Raw genomic sequence first — 24,370 nt, 5'->3', positions numbered from 1 at the left:
AAATAAAACAAATAAAAAATACAAGTGATATTGTTCTGTTTTACAGTTTTATTAAATTTTGTTCAAAGACTTACTGACAAGAGCATTGGAAAGAAAAACAATATGTACATTTCAGCAGCTGGAATGTTACAAATCTTTACCTCTGGACACTTGTAGTGCTATTAATTACATACAATTATGTGCAGATTCTCAATAATCAGTCACACACTACAAATACAGACTTTCTAACCAGGCCAGCACGGTGTGCTTAACAGTGTTTGTGGCTCAGAGTCCACAATGCTTTTTGGCGTGGGGATTTTGTGCTCTCGCCCGTCCCATGAGTGAATCAGAGTTTGCTTTTTGGGTCGACCAGTTCATTCAGAGCATCCAGGTTCTCCCCCTCTGGAGCTTCAGGCCATGCACTGTGGTCTGGAGACAAACACGAGAATTTAGCTCCTCGTACTAAATCTACTGTGAAGACTACAGTGCAGTTGTGTTAGAGAGCTATGTCTGTGAAGGTTCTCAGTCATCCAGGTCATCGTAGTCAAAGGAGCTTGCAAAGAAAAGCGTCTGGACTTCTTTAAGTTACTTGAAGACGTTTCACCTCTCATCCGAGAAGCTTCTTCAGTTCTAAGGTCAAATGGTGGAGAGTCCCAGATATAAACCTAGTGGGAGTAACCCCCCACAGAGGGACAAAAGGACCCCCTGATGATCCTCTAATCGCCTGAGCCAAGGTGTGAAAATGGGTGTGGGTCCCAATCAGCCAGAATTTCGGGTGTGTTCATTGTCAACATTGTCATCCCCTATGTAGCCGGTGTATCAGAGAAACTCAGGAGAGTTTTCTCCAAGCATGACATCCCAGTGCATTTCAGACCCAGCAACACGCTCAGACAAAAACTGGTTCACCCGAAAGACAAAACTCCAAAACACAAACTTAACAATGTGGTGTATGCTGTACAGTGCAGCGAGGAATACCCAGACCTCTACATTGGAGAGACCAAACAGCCACTTCACAAGCGCATGGCACAACATAGAAGAGCCACCTCCACAGGACAAGACTCAGCAGTCCATCTGCATCTTAAGGATAAAGGACACTCTTTCGAGGATGCCAGTGTTCACATAGAGGACAGAGAGGACAGATGGTTTGAAAGAGGAGTGAAAGAAGCCATCTATGTCCACTGTGAGTGACCATCTTTGAACAGAGGCGGGGGTTTACGACACCAACTCTCTGCCATCTATAATCCAGTTTTGAGATCCCTTCCCAGACGCCTTAACACCCACTCACATCCTGGGCCATCTGACCTCAGGAATTCGCATGATAAGGTGGGGCCAGGTTTCACAATGAACACACCCGAAACTCTGGCTGATTGGGACCCACGCCCAGTTTCCCACCTTGGCTCAGGCGATTAGAGGATCATCAGGGGGTCCTGTGTGGCTGTCGGGGAGGAGGAGACACACCACGCAGCAGGCAAATTAATTAATTTTTTTTTAAACTGTGTGACTTTGCAGATTTGTGTGTGAATAATGAGGGAAACTGTTCTTACGCCGCGTCTGGGAAGCCGTTCCACCTGTTGGCGATGATGCTGACGATGGCGCCTCCGTGCTCCTTCATCCATGCTTTGTAGACTGGAGGGGAGAACAATGACAGTCACGCTGAGAGACCAAACCACAAACACCAAAGCCTGTGTTGTTTCTGGGCCCCGCTGAGGAAAACCGAGGGAGCGTAGCACCAACAGCGCCCTCTTCTGGATCTCTTCCGGTAGCTTTTTGCTTTATCTCTGTAACCTTTGAAAATACTGCAGACCAAATACCACTTTCCTTCACTTCCATTGCGGAAGCTGCCCCATCCACATCCCACCTCACTACTGTGCATTGTTATTATCCTTTTTTTATTTTTTTGCTCTCTTCTACAGTGTGTATTTTGTCTCTGTCCCCCTCCCCTCACCTCCACAATCAGTCTCAGCAGATGGCTGCGCCTCCCTGAGCCTGGTTCTGCCAGAGGTTGCTTCCTGTTAAAAGGGAGTTCTTCCTTCCCACTGTTGTCACGTGCTTGCTCAGAGGGGGTCATCGGATTGCTGAGGATTTCTCTGTTATTCTCTCTGAAGTCCAGGGTCTTCATCCGACCCTGGACTTCAACAAGGGCCCCAGTCTATGAACTAGCCCCACAGCCCACAACATGTTGAAGTCTTCACCAAATTTGACAGTGGGTAGCAGGTGTTTTTCTTGGAATGTGGCGTTTCCTCTGCCATGTAAAGTGCTTTTTGTTATGACCAAAACACTCTATTATTTCATCAGTCCAAAGCTCTTTCTTCCTAAATGAATCTATCTTTTATTTTGACAGCAAATGCGCACCTCAGGACCATTTATGTACAGCCCTGGTTATAATTTCCTGTGCATTTCAAACCTTGTTCTTTCTGATTTATTTATTTTTAAATATTTAAAGTAACATGGCTGCTATGAGGCCAGCTAGGATCCCTGTGGACCTTGACCTACAAATGATCCAGGACGGATGGGATGAAGAGCCCATCAGCACTGACTCAGAATCTGACATCTAAGATATAGAGGACCCAGACTATTGCCCCCCCCCCACTGAACAAGGCCAGTCAGATACAGAGGAGTCCTCTGATGAGTCTTCTGAGGAGGAAATGGATATTGAGTCTAACAGAATGAGCCCCTCTTACTGCTCTAGCCACAATATTCTGAATTAGTCGGCCAGGGCTTGCACCTGGGTTTAGTACTTTCTCCCCAGTAAATGCATGGAAGATGTTCATGTCTGATAATTTAATAGAAGAGGTGCTGACATGCACAAACATAGAGGCACAAAGAGTAGCCACAGACAGGGGAAAAGAGTGGAAAGATGTAATCAAACATCCTGGCGTTCATTTGATTGACCATTCTTGCAGGAAGTGAGAAGAACTGGGATGTACCAGTCGGTGTGTTTTTTGGGAGTCCTCTGCATAACCCATTTACAAGGCCACTATGTCAATTCAAAGATTTAAAGATATTTGCCCTCTCTTGCACATTGATGACAAGAGGACCAGAGCCTACCGACTGAAAACAAACCACATGGCAGCTTTCTGCTACATATGGGGCGTGTTCCTGGTTAACTGCAGGCAGAATTTCATCCTCAGTGATTGTGTTACAGTGGATGAACAACTTGTGCCTTTCAGAGGGAAGACCCAGCTTCTGCAGTATATGCAGAGCAAGCATACAAAAGTGATACAAAAACTGCAATTTCTTAAAATTAATGAAAAAATAAATAAAAATGTCACAAACATGTTTTATGAGGAATACCTGGAATATGAAAATATTACAACTCTTCGTTTTAAAGATTTTGAAGAATAACAACCGAGTTTATAGCAAAATGCATTGTTTCTATTTGGGGTCATTTTTGACCCCACTCGTGGAAGAGTGTAGGTATTGGTAGGTTGTGCATCCAAAGGTTAAATACCTTTTCTTATGATTGGACACATCTGTATTTAAAGTTCAAGACTTAACAAGCTAATTTTGTTGTGTACCCAATTCTTTGCACAGCAGGTTTTTACATTAAATTTCATACAAGTAAATACTGCTTCACTAAAAATCTTTTTCTGGAAAACACAGCAGTACTCAGATATTCCTAGAAAATAAAAGACATACCACTGTCATCTTTTTTGGTGAAAACAGAGTGAATTATTATGATGCTGAGAGGGGTTACCAAATGTTTTCGTGTGAGTGTAAATGCTATTTAATTCATTTAAATAAATGTTTCTGAGCTCCATGGAACAGGTTGGATCAGTGTTAGATTTTAGTTTTTTCCCCTTCCAGCCCAAAAAGGTTAGATTATTTTGGTTTATATTTACTGTTCATCATCTTATCAACAAATTTGTGTATATTTTCAACCTAACCATTTGATTCATTAAAACTATTTTTTCCATTTTTCTCACCAAAATGGTCCTAATGCATGTCCCACAGCGATGGAGCAGTCAGCAATGTTGACTTGTTGCAATAAAGCTTAAACCAGTTTGGCTGGGCTCTTTCTGCGTGGAGTTCACAGGTTGCATGTTTTCTCTCACAGCACCAAGACATACAAGGTTAACTGATATCATTCTAAAGCAATTGTACAAGGATGGATAAATTGACATCCTGCCTAGTAATCAAAGGTGTACGGGTGTAACACATGTATTTGCAGCTGTTACAGATAGATTAGTTATAATTTCACATCAATGTTTCCTTTAACTTTGCAGAGATATTCCCACGTGATGCTTCACTGAAACCAAAATGTTACCCATAGATCTCAAAGACCCCCTGTGGTTTCTCATTTTACCCCCCACCCAAAAAGACCTGCTGTTTCAGAGGGTTTAGAGATAACCTGAACTCCACCGAAGTATCCTCAATGAAGGGCTACTGAAGAGTCTTCTTGCAGGTTACAACCCTCGCACTTTCTATTTTACAGCTGCACAGTAAACAAACGTACAAAGACACAAACTCCGCTCCAGACTGTTTTATTTTTGGATGTTGAGGACATGTCCAGCTCGGTTAAATGATAGAAAACAAAGTCCCAAATCCACCAGCTATCATGGTCGCTGGTTTACTGGTCCTTCAACTCCTTCAGCCTCCTGATAGCGGACTTGACTGTGACAGCAGATGTTGTGCTGCAAGAGAAGTTGGGGGGGTGCAAAGACAATTATTAGCTTCTACAAACACAACATTCTCAATGTTTTTGAAGGACGGACACGTTGCTCTGTAGTGAGAACCACTTTGGTTTTTGTGAACTCGCCAAGACCAAGAACATTCACTTTTCTTTGAAGCCTTTTAGCATCAGAGAAACAAGCATTTCCACTTAAGTTATTGGTTTGTTACTTATTAGACTGAATGCAGTGTTGCTGTAATTCATTTTTATTTTTTAAACTTGCTGCTATCTATCCAGCCTCTGCCTTTCCTACCTGCTGGTTTCTCTCCAGGTTACTACTGTGCCAGTTCTTGATATTAGTAAGCTCCTTCTCTAGAGAAAACCTTGGCCAACAGCCTGATGCACTCAAGCACAAAATTCTTGGACTCAAGTTGTTAACAAGTCTTCCTCCTGCTATCTGGAATCTAAGGAAACCATGTGGAGAACTGGTTCATGTGCCACAGTCGAGCAAAACACCTACCATCACCAGCAGCAGGCCAAGATACGTAGAGCTGGAGTATCAGAAGCTCACCGGAGAGGGAGCTGGTTATATAGCTACATCACATTTGTCATGCACCATATAAATGCAAACTGCATGTAAAAAAGTGTGTGCACAGCACAAAGCTGGACACATACCCTTTAAATGATCACTCAGGCTGAGTAGATTGAATTTCAAAGTTTAATTAGGTCTCTAAGATGACTGGATACTTTTTTCAAAGTAATGTAGTGAGTGATATGAATGTTCACTGAGTCAACTCTGGCTTATTTATTTTAGATGGACACAATTATTTACACCTGATGACCATTAAAGGCTTTAACACATCACACAGGTGTTCTGAGTGTGGAGGGGCACAATCAATGCAGGTGGAGGGTGAGCAGAAAACAAACAAAGAATCCTGCTTTCGCCGTGGGCACACTGTCACCCAAGTTAGAAAAACTTAATGATGAGAAGAAAAAAAAAAAAAAAGACAAACAGCTGAGGGAATTTTTGAACCCCTTTTCTAATCATAACTTCAGCGTCTGCAGCAGTCGAATGACAGAATTAGACCAAAGAGGGAAAGTAACCTACTTGTAAGTCCAGGCACCTCCAGCCACTGTCTTTCTACAGGACCCACAGTGCCAGATTCCAACAGCCCTCCTCTTCATCTTGGTCTGTAAATACAAATTTGCATAGTGAGAACACAAAAGTGGAAACTCAACTTATCTGGACACATCCTTGAGCACTACAATTATGTAATGTAAGCAGCGTAGTCTGCAGAAAGTATTTCTAACACTGACCAGGTCTTTGCTACTGTACATTATGTGGGTGGTCTCCACTGTTGTCCTTACCTTTCCGCAGAAAGAGCAGGTGTACTTAGCATGCTGGGAGATTTCAATTTTCTTCACCATCTTCCTCAGCGACGCGCCATAACGCGTGCCATATTTACCAACGATCCCCACCTTCTTGGTGCGCTTGGCCTGTGGATAACATGAACACACAGTGAGAAAATACAGTAACCATGGGATTTTGTGGTTTAAAACTACAAGCAAATGGCTTCAGCATTCTGCCGTTACTACTACAGGAAGAAGTGTCGGGAGAAGCGCCCAGGGTGGCCCCAGAAAGCGAAAAAAAAAAAACTACTTCTGACTATAATCCTGCAAAATCTGAGCAACAAGGGTGAAGAAGCTGCTGTGACCATTAGCCAGCCAACATAAGCTTCCTTTCAGCAGGTTAGCCAAAATGCTAACTAAAGTCAACTGAGCAGTTCTCGTTTAACTGTATCAAACGACCACTTTTTGGTGGGGCATTACACATTTCAGTTCGGACTTATTTAATTGTGGACGCTCAAAAGACCGGGACTTAAGGAGCTAGTGTCACTAGCCTGCCCGGTACTTGGAGCTCACACAGTTTAGCAATGGTGGCCGCCATTTCTGTCTCAATGGAGAATGAAAACATCGTTTTTACTGCTGATCCAATCCCAAAACGGACATAAATGAAGGCTAGGTATGGCAAAAAAGGTCAACACGAAACCTCCTAATAAGCGATTATATCATTTATAGCAGTGAAACTGTAAGATTGACAAGGATTAGGGTCGGAACAAGCTCTGCTCACCATCGTTTCAGTGGGAGACGTAGGTCCAAAGAGGGATTGCTTAACGCGCAGGCGCGATTTACTCAGTCCGTTCACGCTGCATTCTGGGACTTTGAGTTTTCGTAAAACGCAGACATTGTACAAAAACGTAAAAGTTCGCTTACGATAATATATATAAATATATTTTTTAGCTCTGGTATTATAGCTAAATTAGAATTTTTGATAAAACAGCGTAATCTACGGAAAACTATAAATAAAAGATATTAACCCGTTACCATGGACGCTTAAGCTGATATGCGCATGCGTATTAATGTGGCGTACGACAACATCCCTGCGGCTGCGAGTTGAAGTCTTTGGTCAATTAGCTTGTCACGATGTGGCTTTTGTTGTTTGTGAATATTTAGCCCATTGAAAATATTATTAATTTAAAAGGAAGTTAAATGTTTTGCTATGAAGCTAACACGGAAACTGGTTCTTGCTAAGGCGAAGGCCTCCGACTTGGAGAGCGTGAAAAAACTGAACTGCTGGTAAGTGCATCCATTTTGGCATACCAGTAATTTTGTTGCCCTTTTAATTACATAGTGATCATTGACGTGAACAGGTACCATTTGTGTTGTCTCCTATCTGTGGTAACGTTAGGTTACATCTTATTTTTGCAGGGGATGCAACTTGACTGATGTGAGTAGCAAACTTGGATGTCATGTTTACTCTGACAATTAATTTAGTGTTCATACTTAATGAAAGTTGCATGGATTCATGTGTCTTCTAAGATTTCTATCTTCGCTCAGATGCCAAACATTGAAGTGCTGACACTGAGGTAGGTCCCTTTGCCACACACATAAAATCATTTCACAGTCACAAATGCACAGACTCATTTGGGACGACCCAGTAACACCAGGCTATGATTCTCTTTCATCTGTCTGCAGTGTCAACAGCATCTTGTCTCTCTCTCCTCTGGCTGGCTGTCTGTCTCTGAGTGAACTCTACCTGAGAAGGAACATGATCCCCTCGCTCTCTGAGCTCTCTCACCTGAGACCGTTAACTCGTCTCAGAGTGCTCTGGCTAGCTGAGAACCCCTGCTGTGGAACCGATGCCACCCAGTATCGCCTCACAGTGCTTCGCTGCCTCCCTCGTCTCCAGAAACTCGATAACCAAGGTGACTGTGTGATGTTTTGGGGCCACACTACCGTCTGCTTACCTCGACTGTTTAAGCACTTTATTAGCAGCCACTCATCTTCCTCATGAAAAAGTTGAGGTTGAAAATCAGTGTCAGATCTAGGAAGTTGAATTGAAGTCTGACTCTTACTGTAGCTATTCTTCAATGTTTCCTGTGTACAGTAGTGACAGATGATGAAATTTCACTGGCTCTCATGGAAGGTGAAGAGGTCACAACACCCCCAGGTAGTATCCAGAACCAGCATACAACCAACGGACTTCAGGATGCAGAGACAGAGAACGACCCTCTAAACTACAACATGGAGGAGACAAAGTAGGTCTTGTGGCCTGAAACAACTTATAGTTTGCAGAAAATGCGAAAACTGAAGTAAAATTAACAGAAGAAAATATTTCTGTTAACTTTTGTTTCTAGCAAAATCAGAGAAGAGCTGGGAATGAAGCCACTTTCCAGAGACAAGTTCTCTTCCCTTTCCTCTCCATCAACCAGAGAAAGCAAAACAATCAAAAAGGTAGCTCCTCTCATCACCGTGTCCCTTAAAATTTTTGTGGGCCTGGACTCTACTAAAGTAGCTTTGTATGACTCACAGTTCAAACAAACGCTCCTCTGTCTTGGGCTGTAGCTTGGTGCCGCCTTTCAGTTCACAGAATGTCTGAAACGAGCTGCCTTGCCAGCTTTCTTTTGATTGGCCACCCCTCATGATCAAACGTTCAAGCATAGAAAGTATATAAAAGATGTGTGTAACCGCCTCAGTTGTTTTCGGGACTCTGTATTTTGGAGCCTCCACTTTAGCTCTATGGCGATCTAGACTTTTCCACCATTTGGTTGGCATTATCAGCTGATGCTAGCAGCAGCATTTATAAGCTGTACATGTGTATCTCACAAAAACACATAACAAAAAATGAGCATTCAGTAACAGACTAAGGAAACTGTGCAATTTACTGTGCTAGCTATATCTTCACAGCAGACCATATCATTTTTTCAGACAGTTTATTCAATTATGGCAACAACTGACCAATACAATAGAAATGTACAGTTTAGTGTCCCAAACTAGCAAAGTTGAAGTCTAACCAACCGAGTCCACGCCACTAACTTAAGGCCAAATGCAAATGGGTGAGTTACTGTTGGGTACTAGATTAGTCAATACTGCCATAACAGTACTACTGTGCCTTTTTTTTTTTTTTTTTTGGCCTTTGGAGCATATTACCCTCCTAAGACCTGAACTCTTCCACGGCATGCATTTTTAACTTCTCTTTGATATTTGGGCATATTGGGACACGATGAATATAAAAACAAAAAATTACCAGATTTTTATTTTTTGTTTCTAAGTGAAATGAGAGCCACATATGAGGATATTTAAAAATATACGTTTAAAATTGATAGAACAGTAGCAGTATAATGTCCTCGTAAGTGGATATCAGGCCCTTGTAGAGCAAAATTGAGTAGTTTGGTCTAAATAACCCAAAATGTGACGCCAGGTCCGAGGAGGTTAATGGTATTATCTAAGAAATAATGACCTGGTGCATAGTTGCATAGCACTAATTAGCAGTTATGTGTTTCTTTGTGGTGCACTCATACTGTTTATGGATCCAGTTTGCTAACCAAGCTTGGTAGCATTAGATGATAACTTGGCACTCCATCCTGTTAGTGGAATACTATCACTTAGAGTAGTATGAAGATGAGCTTTAAGGTTATAGGACTGCATGCCCTATGCAGATGATTACTTGAAACTGACCTTGCCTAATATTAGCATCCAGCACTGCAGGTGTGTATATAGGACAGATGATGTGGAAAAGCATAATAGAGCCAATAGATCTATTTATATTGTGAAATTCATTCAAACCTGGAATGTTTGGTTTGTAATCTGCCAGCTAACAATAAAACTTGTGTTTTCAGTCGCACGCTCTTGATGCCGTTTTGCTGCTGCTGAAAGATTTGGATGAAGAGGAGCTTCATGTTGTACACACCGCCACACAGAACAGACTTCAGATGTACACACTGGACTCAGAAAGGCTTACAAAGACACAGCAAACACAGAAAACTGCTGAAATCCAACATTGATACGTTTCACAGCATGCGCTCAGGGCTAACCCCATCCTTCCACATTTAACACTAAGCTCAGGTTCATAAAAGGTGCCCACTTTGTCCCATTAACATCTGCTTGCAATATGCATGGCATGACACTACTTCAGTTCCAGCTTTCACATGTGGACTCATCAGTTCCCCTGCTGTCTTTTTATAGCTGCATGCCTTATTGCTTTGTAAGAACAAAAGATTGTATGTTTTGCTAAATGTAAATCTATTTCTGTAAAGAAAATAAACAGCAATGCATTAACTTTAAATGTTTTTATTTACATAGATGTTGGCTGTATACGTGAATGTCAGAGGTGCAAAAAATACATTTAATCTATAATTTAAACTGTTCAGAACCCTGGGGCTCACATCTTATTCCAATGTAACTGTGCTGCTGCACATCTGCGGGAAGAGATGATTCATAAGTCTGAAGTCTCGTCCACTCAGTCACCCTCTTCGTTCTCCAGGAAATCCATCAGTGTGCTTGCATCCACAGCAACAATCAGGTACTCTACTCCATCTGCTCCCTGAAGCAAAGCAAATAAATGTGATAAGCCCCAGGTACTGCAGACACTTAATGAATGAGAGTTGGGGAATTGTAAAGTGGAAGTCCACCTTGCGTGTCCGTATCAGTTTGTGGTCTCTGAACTCTGTCAGCTGAGTCCTCAGCGTGAGGTCAGAGTTCACCAAGAATGCCTCTCGACATCGCTGGTAGAAATCCTGGAATGACAATCCTGCACAGAGGACAAACTGTGATTACAAACTGCGCTAGAAAACGGGGACATAAAAGCCGAATGTGAATGCGCACCTGCGTATGAAGGATTATCTTTGTTTTCCAGCTGGAACTTGACCAGCAGTTTAAAGATTCCTCTGCAAAAAGAAAAACAAGCAGTTGAGTTTTCCCCCCCCAACAGCTCTGTACATAATGAGAGAGGTCAGACTCAAACAGAATTTAGAACAGAAATCAGAAATGAGTGAATAAAGTGACAGCAAAGACAATGGTTGTCCAAAAGAAACAATATCATTCTCAACAACAAACAACCATATTCCCTATGAGTATATACACTTACTATTTTTCTTGGCTTCAGTGTCCTGGTAGAAAAACACTTGCTGTGTTTTCACTCTTGAAATAAAAGCTTCATAAACTCTTTGAAAAGCTACAAGTCTTGAAGCACTTCTCACAATAAGATTTGACTGTCGAGTCTGTACATGCAGTTTTTTGAAACTGATCTGGGCCCATCTAAGACCACAGGTGAAAACACCTGTTGACCTTCTGCAGTTTGCACACAGACCAAATCTGGGAGTGGATGAATAATTGCAATCATCTATATTTACTCCCAACTAGATAATAACAGCTGCGTGGTGAAGATAACCTTTCTTTGATTTCTCAAGTGCCTTTAATATGTTTCAGCCACTGCTACTCAGAGACAAGCTACAGGAAATGTCAGGAAACACCTTCATCTCATCCCAGCCTGTGAGGCTTTGGTTCAATTATCTTTGCAGAATTGTTGTAATTCAGCCAGGTAATTTCACAGCATCTGTATCGGATTCAGGTCAGTCTTCATTTTGTTTTTCTGAAGCCATTCAGATGTGGACTTGCTAGTGTGTTTTGGATCATTATCCTGCTGCAGATCCCAAGTGCTCTTCAGCTTGAGGTCATGAAAAGATGGCCGGACATTCTCCTTCAGTATGTTTTGGTACACAGCAGGATTTATGGTTCCATTTACCACAGCAAGTCTTTCAGGTCCCGAGGCAGCAAAACAGCCCCAGAGGATCACACTTCCACATGCATATTTTACTGTTGCTATGATTTTCCTTTTCTGATATGTTGTGTTACTTTTACACCAGATGTAATGGAACACACACCTTCCAAAAAAGTTAAACTTTTGTCTTTTCAGTCCACAGAGTATTTTTCCAAAAGTCTTGGGGATCATCTGGGAAAACTGAAACAAGCCTTTACGTTCCTTTTATTCAGCAGAGGTTTTCATCTTGGAGCTCTGCCATGCAGCCCATTTTTGCCCAGTCTCTTCCTTATGGTGGAGTCATGAACACTGACCTGAACTGAGGCAAGTGAGGCCTGCAGTTCTTTGGATGTTGTTCTGGGATCTTTTGTGACCTCTTGGATGCGGTGCTCTTGGGGTAATTTTGGTAGGCCGGCCACTCCTCGGAGGGTTCACCACTGTTCCATGTTTTTTTGCCATTTGTGGATAACAGCTCTCACTGTGGTTCGCTGGAGTCCCACAGGTCCCACCTCTTCCAGACTGAGAGATCTGAATTATTTCATTTCTCATTTGTTCCTGAATTTCCTTGGATTGTGGCGTGATGACTGGCTTTTGAGGATCTTCTAGTCTGCTCCACATTGTCAGGAAGGTCCTATTTAAGTGGGTTTGGATTTTTCCCCTTAATAAAGAAAACCTTGATTTTTAAAGTGCATTTTGTATTTACCCGTTTTATCTTTGTCTAATATTTAAATTTGTTTTATGATCTGAAAACTTTAAGTGGGACAAACATATAAATAGGAAATTAGGAAGAGGGCAAACACTTTTTACACCACTGTATTAGTGATGGGCAGGAGTGCAAAACACTATTGGATGACTTTGTGGAGTGGACTGGGAGGAATCACAAGGAAGCTAATATGCGAGCTAACATTTCTCATCTGATGTCATATTTAGATCCTAGTATTTCAATAACTCATTAGCACCTCATTAAGCTCCTCCCATGGCTCTCTCCTTGTTCATTTAGACAGAAGATTAAAAACAACTACCCAGTAGGTCTTTGGAGTTACCTTGCATTGGGCGTTAAGCTGCGAAGCACATGTGTGAGGGAGGACAGAGCCAGAGCGCCAGTCTGCTGCACCAGGAGGGAGTTTTCATAAGATGTCTCCTCCGAGTACTGCTGGAACGTCACACATTCCCACCACAGCCAGTTAAACTGGCTCTGCTTCAACTGGTCCCACACTGAAAACAAGCAGGATGTATTCAGGATAGATTTCAACAGAATTACCACCTCAGTGCAGACTATTATGAACACCCACCCAGTGGAGCATTGATGTGGTCTAAAGAAGCCACCATGTGCAAGTTTGGCAGGGATGCCAGCTGCCCCAGTGCACTCTGGGTCTTCTCTCCTCGCAGCGTGGGTCCGTCTATATTATGGATGAGCAGGTACACGTGCAGATCTGGGCCTGTGAGGACATCGGTGTAAAACATGCGGTACAACCACACATGCTTGGGATGCACAGGAGCTTGATGGGCTTACTGTCTTTTAAGGTCTGGGAGATAAACTGGATCTGGTCCGAGGGGGTTCGGAAAGTTCCCTGGTGATCCAGAACCTCACACGTCAGCGCGTTTAATATCTGTGAGAATTTAATTTTCATGATCAGGGATATTTATTTTATTATGCAATTTATGCAAAATATTTTCGTGTGTGTGTGTGTATACTGACTGATTTAAGAGTAATGGAAGGGAAAAATCCATTAACCACAAGGTGAATTTCTTGCGACAGATGAGACTCCCTGAAGTCTTCCAGCAGAGCTTTTTTGCTTCCCAGACCATAGACCAGCATGCTGAATCCCAGCCTACACACAGACCGGCACAGACACTTTGTACTGCTCTTAAAACACCAGAGAATGCACACAACTACGTTGCAACCTCACTTACTGTAACTGTAACATCCATTTGCTAAAGTGGATTCTGTGTTTGTCGTGCAGCTGCTGGATCTCTTTTGAGTAGCAGGATTGTTTTCCCTCCAGAAGTCGGACCAACGTTTCCTACAAAAACAAAAATAAAGATAAATTCACACTAAATCTATTAGGAAAGCAGCTCATTTACAATGTTTCAAAATGCAGTTAAAAACAAACCCTGTCAAGTTTAGGGGTGTTTAAACGCTCCAGAGTTCGGTCTGACGTCAACACTTTCGAGCTGCCGTGAGCTTCGAAGTACTCCTCAACCATACTGGGCTGGTTCTGAGGTTCAGGCGTGCTCTTGCTCTTCTTGGCAGGAGTCTTGTAGAGAGCTGCTGATAAACCTTTACTGGGTGTTCTCGGGGTGGTCACGTTCTCTTTATCCTCTTTCTTTCCTTTCTGCTCTTCCTCCAGCCCATCTTCATCCTCCTCCTCACCCGAGTCAGAGGGTGAAAGCTCGCTGTCGCTGTCTGACCGCAAGCTTGGAGCTAAAAAACAAACAAACAAAACAAAACATTTAGATTAGAGGAAAGGTGAAATTTCACTTAGAATGAATTGAATTATTCCCAGTCAGACTCACTTGCTATTCTCTTCCTGAGCCTGTGTGGTGTTGTAGAGACAAACTGGACCTTTTTGCTCTGCCATTAAGTAAAAATAAAATAAAATTCTTAAGTTGGCACCAGAGGTTGCTGGCTTTGGACTTTAAGAAGTTTAAAGGTTTCTATGGTCTCACCTTCTGTGGTGTTCTGCTTTCGCCTCTAAGGTCTGAAATAGAAGAAAAGAAAATACTTAACTGTGAGAAAATGAGCAGAAAGATGAATATACGGAAAAGATGATGAACGTTTATTGTACTCACTCCGCCCCGTTCGACTGGGGGTTGAGGGTTCAAAGTTTGGGGTCACGCTGAAGCTCACGCTTTTTCCAGGAGTCCGAGCCAGCTCACTTGCTGTTTATGAAAAGTGTGCAACACAAAATGAGCATATACGATGTCTAAAGAAAGAACTGGAAGGAGATGTATAATATGCAAATGTTTTCCGATCTATGTGAGAAGACAATGGAGGCTCTCACCGGTTTGGGCCATGCTGTGGCTGCGTTTGACTTTCTGAAAGGTAAAGATGGAGGATCCAGCCACTCTTGACAAGCCATCTTCATCTTCTGTAAATCCAAGAGAAAACTGGTCATTTTAAAATGAATTTAAAAAAGAAAGAAAGAAAAAGCCTCAGATATTTTTCATGCATTTATACGAAGCTAAAATTTCACAGTATTATGAATGTTCAAATTTCCCACCAAAAATTATATGTCTATATGCCAGTATTGATAAGCATATAATATGTCAATATCAGCGATATAGTCCATCTTACAAACACACTTAATGTGTGCAATGGAGTGAAACTGAGGTGTACAGAAAGTCTCCTGTCATAATCATAAGTACCTCTGTGACAGGAATATTTTTTACAAGGCTTTTGTAGGGATTTGAGCTAACTATATGCAGTCTCTGTCACTAAGTTGAATTTAAGCTGGTGAACCAGCACTTGCTAAATTCCACATTTGTACTTTGCCTGAAAATCAGCCAACGTCTGTCTGCATTTTTCCAAACGTATTTGGGTAAATCTACAAAGAGCAGTAAAGAGCTGAGTCAGCAGCATCGTCAGCTGATCACGGTCTGTCTGCAAAGAAAACAAACCTCCCGGTGAAGAAAGTCATTACCCCTGCTCAGCACTCACCTTCTGCGTTATCTGTTCCTAAAGCTTGGACATAATCCTGCTCATCGTGGACTCCATTTTCATCTCCATCATGTTCCGCATCCTCTCTGCATCCCCGTCGTCCAGCCGGGCTCTTAAACTTTACCATCTTCTGAACGGACCCGGCGATGCTCTGCGCACCTTATGGAGGTACGCACAGTACAGAAAGCAGAGTCAGAGAGACACAGAAGTGCTCGTAAACTAACATTTCTACAGTAGCAGAGCATCTATACCCTCCTGCTTGTCCACGATGTGCTCCAGGACATCGCCATCCCCGATGAACTTCACCTCCAGCACACTCATGACTAAAGATAACAACGACAACCAGCACGACTTTAGTTAGTTGCTCGTAACACTACAACATATAACTTGCTTTTCAGAGGTGTAGATGCTAACGCAGGTTTTCAGTCAGTGCGTTTCTATTCACGAACAGTGAAGGGCGGCCATTCTTCTCAAACAGCGAGAAGCAGCCCTGCTTCAACCAGCGGCCACACGCCGAAAGTCCAAATAAAAGTGGGAAATAAAAACAGAAACGCGTCTAAAGCGACACAACTTACTGTACAGCGTCAGTACCGCCACATGAAAATGTAAACACAACTTTCACACAGTGACAGCAAGGCAGTGTGCCGCTGGGACAAGTTTCCGCGCCATCCCGCTGAAGTTTTTAAACCACGTGACAAGTGAAAGGTCATTCAGTGGCCAACTGGAACGCTGCTTCCAGCTAAAACCACATTTCCCAAAATGCACTTCGAACATCAGCTCAGTCTGTGCGGCTAAAACCCTACAGGGGAAGGGTTTTTACCGACTGATTAATTATTATATTTTCAATAAGTAATGTAGGTTACTATTAATGCGAATGATGTATTTTCTGTAATATTAAAAAAAATAACATTTATCACCAAGATATTTTTTGCGTGTCCGTTCAAACGCTGGCACTTATTTATTCATAGATTACAGAAAAATAGAAGATTAAAGGGGACCAAGAAAATCTTTATTTTGATAGAAAAAATAAATCACAAAAGTTTGCAGTTGTATATAAAGGGTCATTCATAAACATTTATTAGCATTGGTATTAACAGCTGATAGCACAAGTGATATGACTTTCTATTAAGTCATCACTAGCTAGGTCTCCTTGCAGACAGTGAAAAACAGGTGCAGAACACAAAAATTAATTTTAAAGACATAACATTAGTGCAACATGGTTTCTGTTACAGTATGAAACTTCTGAAGCCCACAGTGAGAATATTTTCATTAATTATATGTTTTACCATCAAGATGGCACATCTCACTAACAAAGAAGGAATCGCTGTATGTGTTTCTAATGTGTAAATTATTTGGAATGAGTCTCTATATATCTCACTTGTCCCAAAGAGACAAGAAGGGGGAGACATCGTCCAGCTCTTCACCACCCGCGAGTGGGCGTCCACTTCCCTACCAGACGACCCTTGGAGTGTACATGGTACACAGGATGCATCACTGCTGTTGCACATGACTGCAGAAAAAAAGACATTGTCTGACAACAGGAAAATGTACAATAAAACTGATGTGTCAATAAGATGTACTATAAATCATTTAGTACTAACATGGTAGGGAATCAGTGTGAGCAGAGAGCCCAGGGGGTATTTGCTGTAGTCCAGTTGTCCTGAGATGGGCTCCACTCGTCCATGCTCCTGGGTCATAGACAACAACCTGGAGGGACACGGCAGTCACATTTAACATTGGTACTGAGAGTAAAAGAGAAAAAAGATACTAAAATAGACTGAGATTTTTTTCCCCAGAGCATTACTTGAGGTTTGGATGCCCCTCGATCACAGCGTATCCAGTGGGAAGTTTTCCAGCTCCGTCCAAACTGAGAGAGACAAGCAAGAGTAGGTGAAAGGTTAAGTTACATGGTTGTTCCAAAACAGAGCTTACACTGATGATAGCAGGGATGAGTAAAACAAAAAACAGAACTTAGGGGATAGGTATTAGCTCCCATTGAATGAAGTTGAACCCACCTGATTCCAGCCCATCCACAGTCAATCAGGAGCTGGTTCCTGTGTGGACAGTGACCAATGACTCTTGTGAGAACCCTCACAGCCACGTCCTCCATACAGCATGAGCCAATCATAGACTGCTGCACATCTGCATGCCACAAACATGCATTTAAAAGAAATTGTAATTTAAAGGCCCTTTTGAAAAATATATTTTAAGTGTGACATGTCTCCCGACTATTCCTCAGCTCAAAATACCAATAAGGTCATTTATCCTGCCATACCTATAGACTGTTTAATAAACCTCTGCTCCAAACAGGCCGTTTCAGCGCCTGTAGCTTTAAACATTGTCGGGTCCCGAAGTCAACTAGAAACATGTCGGGCAAGTAGACAAAACTACGAGGCAGCTATGTGTCATGACCTTAAGAGGACAGTACTGTCGGGGACTGTTTTTATAGGGCAAAGGGCTCTTTTGATTCTACGCTTCCCATCTGATGTGAAGTCAAAGGGCGTGGTCTTTGTCATGTTTACTGAGTCACGCTGGGAATATTGAATATACACAACAAATAACGAAAAAGTGGATTTTACACGTCACCTTTAAACTAGGAAACAGTGGGTCTATGTGTACACACCATAGAAGACGTAGTTTCCTGGGTGGACCTCGCTCAGCTGCGCCATGTCTTTGACTGGATGGCTACAGGAAGGGGTGGAGCCAATGCTGGACTTACAGGTGATGCCAACAGCCCTCAGTCTGACACAAAAAAAATCCCAAAACACACAAACAAAAAACCAGTTGAAAGTTAATGCAGAATTATTCTCCCAGATGGCTCCAAAAGAGAGTCAATCACACCCATGTGAAAATGCTCAAATTTAGAGCAGAAACATGTTTACAGTCTGGTGCAAAACATGGGATACATCATTTTTAGATATGATGTATGATTTTTTTGTTGCTTCTGGAAACAAAGCTGCATGACTCAATACAAGAAACCTGTGGGCTGTGAAACCAAAACAAAGATGTTAAAACAGCTTATAAAAACTAATTTTCAAGAGTATGAGCAACAGCTGTTATGTCGTGTGCGTTCTTAAATAGCCAGTGAGATAAAATTATTGATTAGAGCAGCTTTAATGAGTCAGTGTATTTTTTTTAAGCTTTCAGCTTACTTTTCCATGAACTGCAGAGTCAGTTTGGTGGTTTCCTGGGCAACAGCCTGTATTTGCTCAACTCCTGTGCAGTAATAGGTATTCCCACAGTGGGCGTACACTCCTGTAAGTTCCACACCCTCCGTCTTAGCGATGGCTTCAGCCAGTTTGAGCGCTCCTGGCTCCGAGTGCAGGACGCCAGCTATGACAAAGAGCCGACACATGATCAATCCTCGTGTTAACAGAGAAGTGAAGTGTAGCTCAGGCACTTATGATTAAATCTATCGTGGTTTCCCTGCACGTTTACCTCTCCCATTGCCACAGTCGAGTTTGAGCCAGGCGTGCCACTGCCGGCCATCTTTCAGGGGTCTTTTTCGGAGCTGCTCCAAAGCATCAGGATGGTCCAATAAAATCTGGAAGAGATCCAGTCTCTCTGACAGGGCTGCACAACGCTCTACCTAAAGACACACAGAGACATACATTAAAAATGGCACAGAGAGCACAGCTGGGACATTAAAAACTAACAAATATAAAAGTGATGAGAAATTATGTCAAAGTAATGGCATAGAACTGGAGCTATTTTACATGCAAGTGCTATGGCGATATACATGTATCATATATTTACATATATGTATTGTTTCTAGTGATAATATTACTAAATATGATTCATACATTTTCAGCAGGCTCAGTTATTAATAATCTATTTTTTCCATTTCTAATGTTTTACAGCTTTTATGATTTCACAGAATATAAAACAAGGACACATTTAAAGTGTGAGCTGAGAGAACCTTATCAAAGGGAATAGAGTAGGCATAGAGGATGTCATCATATCCATGGTCAGCATAGAAACAGGCCTCTGCCAGGGTGGAAACCACTATGCACCTCTGTGATCCACCCGTCATAATGTCAGCACACTCACTAGACACACACAGAGACCTCATCAGAATCCTGTATACGCAGCAAGTCTGTAAGCATGTGCTGTGTGCGTGTCTATGCATGAGCGTATGAATCCATACAGGGTTTTGTGGGTCTTCATGTGTGGACGAAGCTGGACTCCCAGTTTCTGGCAGCGCTCGATCATCCTCTGGGCATTCCTCTTCGCTTTGTCCACGTCCACCACAAAAGCAGGAGTACACAGGGCTGAGAGAGGATCTCCCTCCATACTGGCAGCACTGGAGTGCACACGCACGCACGCACGCACACACACACACACACACACACACACACACACACACACACAAAGCACTTCAGATATTTCCCATGCAATTAAATTCTATTGCATGATTGGCTCAACCAGCATATTTCAATAGTTATATTTATAAGTATCTGCTATACATGCACGAATCAGCAAGTAAACTTCATCACACTTGGGTGTAGTTTTGCAACGTCTCTGATTATGTAACGCAGCGCACTTTGAACTTTGACAACACTAACTTAAACTTAAACACTAACTTTACAAATGCACTGCAACTCATCAAATCGTATGTGATCCAATTCACTCTTTAAGCAGTTTTTTATTCCTCCTCTTTTTGGTACTATAAAGACCTTCCGATAATATTATCGTGCATCATAACGATAGATAAATTAAAATCATACTGCTTTCGAATCTGCATAATAGCGTTTGTGAAACAGTGAGGGAACCACCAGCACATTAACAAGCATCGGAAACAACAACAATAACAACAAAAAATGCAGAAAAATGCAGCACAAACCACAGCTTACCTTTTCAAAACAGCGAATTTGTTTTTTCTATGGAAGTTCCGATCACATTACTACGGTGTCCTCGAGGAGTCAAAAATAATGAAAAAAGTACAATCAGGGAGAACCTTTTGCAAATCATAAAATAAATCATAGAAAAAAAAAATCTAATATAGAAGCATAGTAGCATATAATACAGTAGCAGGAACAGAGCAGGAGGGAAATAGAGAGATAGCGAGCCAGGGACAACAACAAGAGACAACATCGTCACGTTAGAAAGGTATAGTCATCATCCACAACTATTTTCAGTTGCGGATGAAAAAGGATTCAGAAAGTTTATCCATGCAGTGAATCCCATGTTTGCGATTCCAAGCAGGAAAACACTCTCCCAAAAATCATCCCAGACCTATATGACAGAGAATGTGTATCTTCTTCTTGTTTTGCATATTTTAATTTATGTTTTATTGTGCTGTGGTTTGCAGTGTTTTGTGTTGTTTCACTTGAAAATTTGTTTAAAAGGAAAAAGCAGAACATTTAAAAGGTTAAAAGTTGAAATGTAATTTTTTTTTGTTGTATTTTATAATTTATTTATTAGATTTTATGTGGAGTGAATAAATAAAAGTATACTTACGGTGGCCCCTAGAGACAAAGCACTTACAAACTCCAAAACACAATGGAAATGCTCCAGGATCATAGTGGCTACACAAGACAGGAAGTACTAACGACCAGATTTGGTGTGGTAGTAACAGGTAAATGGACTTTTTTTTTTAAATCATTTGAATATATATGAGTGTTTGTGTATAAATACACAAACAATACACATATGTTTCAATTGTGTAATTTAAGGTAGCTCTGTTTTGAAAGTTCAGTTAATGCAAGCAATGTGTTTTGGAGTCTAAGGTCTGTTAATGGCTGCATCAAAGCATTTTTTTGTTTTTGATGCAAGCTACCCAGAGTCATGCGCCCAGCTTGGGAATTCCTTCACACTGTCATCTATCCCAGGAACAGATGAATCCCAGGAAATGAACCAAATATGATCAAATGAATGAGGGCTCATTTAGCTGTGATGGAAGTGTAAAATGTTGCTCATAAAGGTGCATGAAATGATCTTAGAGGGAGATTCCCTCTTGCCACTTTTCCAAAGTGTTGATGTATGAGATAGTCATCAATTCATCAGTTTTTTAAAGTTAAGATTTTTTAAAATGTGATTTAAACCCACACCAAATAGCTTTAAAATCCTTTGTTTAAAGTTAGAATGTGAAGCGACCCCCCCACCCCCCACCACTGCGTTGTTATCGGATTTCCATGATGGCTGGTGAGCTATGCTAATTTAAATGGCACACGGCTATCAGAATGGTCACGTGTCTGTCTTATTAACGAACATTACAGGTGATCACGCGCGGTGAGTTACAGCCAGCAAGGAGTCAGGCAGTTTTTGTGTGCATGTCTGTGCACGTGGACATTTTTATAGCTTTGTTTTGTCTTCACAGAGTCGTTTTCTCATTCATCCAGCGCACCACTCACCCTTTTTATTTATTTATTTATTTATTTATTTATTTATTTATTTATTTATTTATTCTTTAGCTTTTTTAAATGCTGATGGAAATAAAGCATTTGCCAGTTTCCCACAACTGCTTTTACTTTGAAAGCTGGGCCCAGAAGTATTATTTTATCCTGCAGTAATCCACAGGTCACATCGCTGCTTGGTGCCAGAATAATTATGCCGATGCACTAACCAAAAATGAAACTCAATGCTTTACAATCCCGTTGCCTCCAGATATGAAAACAGCCCTTTAGGGTTAAATATTCAAATCTCAGACACGGATTCCCTGTCAGAATAAATATTTCAAGCTTTCTGTTAACCTGTCACCAAATTTACATTTTGAACATTTGATTTTCAGTATGATTGTTCAAATCTATAGATTTTGCATCTCTATCATAGATAGCTTGGCCAATAAAGGCCTGAAACTGTTCCCCAAGTGACTCCCCCCCCCCCCCCCCCCCCCACAAAAAAAAACAACAACAACAACAAAAAAGCAGCACAGAGAAACCTGCAGCACTTTTGGCAGTAATAACTTGAAGCAATGATGTTCTGTATGATTTTATTGCTGTTTCACATCACTGTGGAGGAATTTTGGTCCACTCTTCTTTACAATGTTGCTTCAGTTTATTGAAGTTTGGGGGTATTTGTTTATGCACATCTCTCTTAAGGTCGCACCAACGGATTTCCATCAGGTTAAGGTCTGAACTTTGTCATTGCATTGAGCTTCTGGAATACTCTTCCCCTGTCAGTGAGGGAAAGTGCAAGTCTCCCTATCTTTAAGAGTCACTTAAAAGGGTGGCTGAGGCACACGCAAACATGTGATCATGTTTAATCATGCTTTATGTTGGACGTGAAAAAGAGTTAGTGTATTACAAAAAGGGAAACAACTATTAGTGTAATGGGTCAGTGCAATATCAGGACAGTCAGGGCATGTGTGGGGTTTGTGCAATATAACTGATGTGTTTCCGTTATTGTTATCTGTATTGTCCTCTGTTTTCCACTCTTCTTGTCATTGTTTGTTCTAATTTAATGTGATCACTGTTTTTGTCCTGTTATTGTTGTCTCTGTATGTTTTTACTAATTTGTGTGTAACACCAACCTGCCAGAGGGTCTGCAGATGGAAATTAGCCCAAGGCTATAATCTGTATTAAACTGATGAGAAGCTGTGTTCACCCCAGAAAGCTCCCAGAAATTTGGGCAAATGTCTGCTGTGAAATTTTTAGCCAAACCAAATTGCAGGTCAGTTTCAAGCTGAAAATTATGCAAGTAGTCCAAACCGTTCCTGAGATGCAGAAATGTTTTCACATACACAAAATTCAACGATTGTGCCTCCAAACAAATTACACTTACAAATGCTTGTACCACAAACGATGAAAACAGGAACTGCAAAGTTGAGACTGAAAAGTGTTACACTTAAAGTGATAATGTGACAGCTAGCCATTCAGCTGACTCATTGGTGACTGTAATAAATGCAGGTTTCATTATAGAAGAATATCGAGGAGAAGACAGATGGCAGGGAGTCAGAAACGGGGGATGAAAGTGCAAGATGTTGAGGACAACTTATGAGCCCAGGCGTCAGGTGTGAACAACAACAATAACTGGGCTGTATTTAGGTGTAGAGATCACATGACCATCAAAGAGCAGTGTAAGAATGGGAGAAGATTAACAGGGGAGCAGAAAAAGAGGTTTATGGACACAAACTGGGAGAGGTGGCACGCTCAGCACATTAGACATTTCTCAGGAGGGTTGAGGACCCTTTTGTGTGAGCGAGGCTTGGGTCCCAGGCGGGGCTCCTGGTTCTTCAGGGATGTGTCATCAGGAAATGAGGAAGGCGTGGGCTCAGGCTCTGAGGGTGCCGAGACAGCAGCGGCAGTGGCAGCGGTTGGCTCTTCCTTGGCTGGTGCATCGGCTAGGGGTGCTGTTTGTCTTTTGCCACAGGCTGGCTGGCTTTGGCTTCGTGAACTTGAGGAACTGAAACAAACACGCTGACACGTGATGTCAAATTGGACACAGCCATCGTGACCTCATCCCCTGGTTATTGCACTCTGTGTTGTGTGTAGTGTGACGGACACCACCATGTTGATTTTTTGGACCCAGAGGTGATCATAATTAGGTGGACCAACCAGCAACATATTTGGGCCTGCAGGCACTGCACCTGCCCAAAGTCAAGTCCAAGCCTACAAAAGATACAAAGTCCAAGCCTAAATGGAGAGACGCAGTTACTGTCCCTCCATTTAGGAGGGACAATCAGCCAAGTACTGATTGTAATGTGTGCTCATTGAGGATAATTCTATTGTCTTCTATTGGAATTACACCACTGCACCAAGGGTCATAGATGGGCTGCTAAAAAGTAGTCCTTTATGGGAGGGTTGCAACAGGATCGGCTTCTGATGTAAAAACTTTGAAAGCCCTTTGTAACTATAAGAAACAGCCCAAACTACATTATTGGTAAAAAGGCATTACACTGTTATTGTGACAGCCATTCTACTGTTACAGTTGCTAACCAAATGCAAATATGAAAAACAAAAGAAATGGAAGAAATAATTAAGCTACTCCTAAAAACTCTTATCATACATGGTCAGTCTATTTGCATCAAGTCAAGGCTCGGGAAAGCGAAACCATTCAATACCTTTCAAAAAGATCTGAC

General features: G+C 41.8%; 4 protein-coding genes across 5 annotated transcripts; 1 reads left to right on the top strand and 3 right to left on the bottom strand.

Moving 5' to 3' along the window:
• Positions 1-4,447: 4,447 nt before the first annotated feature.
• rpl37a (ribosomal protein L37a) lies at positions 4,448-6,879 on the bottom strand. The gene is made up of 4 exons (XM_080906607.1): positions 6,723-6,879; positions 5,960-6,088; positions 5,700-5,782; positions 4,448-4,613 (listed from the first exon to the last, which is right to left on the bottom strand). Exons 1-4 carry the CDS (start codon positions 6,723-6,725, stop codon positions 4,550-4,552), a joined length of 279 nt encoding a protein of 92 aa, XP_080762733.1. The 5' UTR covers positions 6,726-6,879; the 3' UTR covers positions 4,448-4,549.
• Positions 6,880-6,995: 116 nt separating this feature from the next.
• Positions 6,996-10,217, top strand: cfap410 (cilia and flagella associated protein 410). Of its 2 annotated transcripts, none has more exons than XM_080906606.1 (7): positions 6,996-7,228; positions 7,361-7,379; positions 7,490-7,518; positions 7,628-7,857; positions 8,040-8,190; positions 8,290-8,386; positions 9,772-10,217. In XM_080906606.1, the coding sequence occupies exons 1-7, from the start codon at positions 7,152-7,154 to the stop codon at positions 9,934-9,936; spliced, it is 768 nt and encodes a 255-aa protein (XP_080762732.1). In that variant the 5' UTR covers positions 6,996-7,151; the 3' UTR covers positions 9,937-10,217. The 2 variants fall into 2 exon arrangements, with proteins under 2 accessions (XP_080762732.1, XP_080762731.1); XM_080906605.1 differs by having other exon boundaries at positions 7,472-7,518.
• Positions 10,207-16,074, bottom strand: orc2 (origin recognition complex, subunit 2). The gene is made up of 16 exons (XM_080906603.1): positions 15,927-16,074; positions 15,603-15,674; positions 15,352-15,510; positions 14,696-14,782; positions 14,484-14,573; positions 14,361-14,392; positions 14,208-14,265; positions 13,805-14,115; positions 13,605-13,714; positions 13,390-13,522; positions 13,204-13,300; positions 12,983-13,129; positions 12,734-12,905; positions 10,757-10,818; positions 10,564-10,682; positions 10,207-10,475 (listed from the first exon to the last, which is right to left on the bottom strand). The coding sequence occupies exons 2-16, from the start codon at positions 15,670-15,672 to the stop codon at positions 10,392-10,394; spliced, it is 1,731 nt and encodes a 576-aa protein (XP_080762729.1). The 5' UTR covers positions 15,673-15,674; positions 15,927-16,074; the 3' UTR covers positions 10,207-10,391.
• Positions 16,075-16,327: 253 nt separating this feature from the next.
• LOC308412339 (D-serine dehydratase) lies at positions 16,328-20,277 on the bottom strand. The gene is made up of 10 exons (XM_080906604.1): positions 20,205-20,277; positions 19,499-19,654; positions 19,271-19,400; positions 18,790-18,940; positions 18,504-18,684; positions 17,975-18,093; positions 17,367-17,493; positions 17,156-17,218; positions 16,953-17,058; positions 16,328-16,861 (listed from the first exon to the last, which is right to left on the bottom strand). The coding sequence occupies exons 2-10, from the start codon at positions 19,642-19,644 to the stop codon at positions 16,772-16,774; spliced, it is 1,113 nt and encodes a 370-aa protein (XP_080762730.1). The 5' UTR covers positions 19,645-19,654; positions 20,205-20,277; the 3' UTR covers positions 16,328-16,771.
• Between the last annotated feature and the right edge of the window lie 4,093 nt (positions 20,278-24,370).

Source organism: Rhamphochromis sp. 'chilingali' (genome assembly GCF_963969265.1).
Source record: "Rhamphochromis sp. 'chilingali' genome assembly, chromosome: 16".
NCBI classification, from domain to species: Eukaryota; Metazoa; Chordata; class Actinopteri; order Cichliformes; family Cichlidae; genus Rhamphochromis; species Rhamphochromis sp. 'chilingali'.
Note: the sequence above shows the minus strand (reverse complement) of the source record. Positions and strands in the feature narration are given on the sequence as shown.

Coding starts and splice junctions, on each gene's coding strand:
- rpl37a (XM_080906607.1), bottom strand. Junction 5,783..5,959: donor CCTGCTCTTTCTGCGGAAAG/GTAAGGACAACA, acceptor TTGTATTTACAG/ACCAAGATGAAGAGGAGGGC. Junction 4,614..5,699: donor GGAGGTGCCTGGACTTACAA/GTAGGTTACTTT, acceptor CTTCTCTTGCAG/CACAACATCTGCTGTCACAG.
- cfap410 (XM_080906605.1), top strand. CDS start 7,152: ATGAAGCTAACACGGAAACTGGTTCTTGCTAAGGCGAAGGCCTCCGAC. Junction 7,519..7,627: donor ATTGAAGTGCTGACACTGAG/GTAGGTCCCTTT, acceptor ATCTGTCTGCAG/TGTCAACAGCATCTTGTCTC. Junction 7,858..8,039: donor CCAGAAACTCGATAACCAAG/GTGACTGTGTGA, acceptor TCCTGTGTACAG/TAGTGACAGATGATGAAATT.
- orc2 (XM_080906603.1), bottom strand. CDS start 15,672: ATGAGTGTGCTGGAGGTGAAGTTCATCGGGGATGGCGATGTCCTGGAG. Junction 14,116..14,207: donor GCTCAGGAAGAGAATAGCAA/GTGAGTCTGACT, acceptor TTTGTTTTTTAG/CTCCAAGCTTGCGGTCAGAC. Junction 13,523..13,604: donor AAATGGATGTTACAGTTACA/GTAAGTGAGGTT, acceptor GTCTGTGTGTAG/GCTGGGATTCAGCATGCTGG.
- LOC308412339 (XM_080906604.1), bottom strand. CDS start 19,644: ATGGAGGGAGATCCTCTCTCAGCCCTGTGTACTCCTGCTTTTGTGGTG. Junction 18,685..18,789: donor CGACTGTGGCAATGGGAGAG/GTAAACGTGCAG, acceptor TCTTTGTCATAG/CTGGCGTCCTGCACTCGGAG. Junction 17,059..17,155: donor GAGGGGCATCCAAACCTCAA/GTAATGCTCTGG, acceptor GTGTCCCTCCAG/GTTGTTGTCTATGACCCAGG.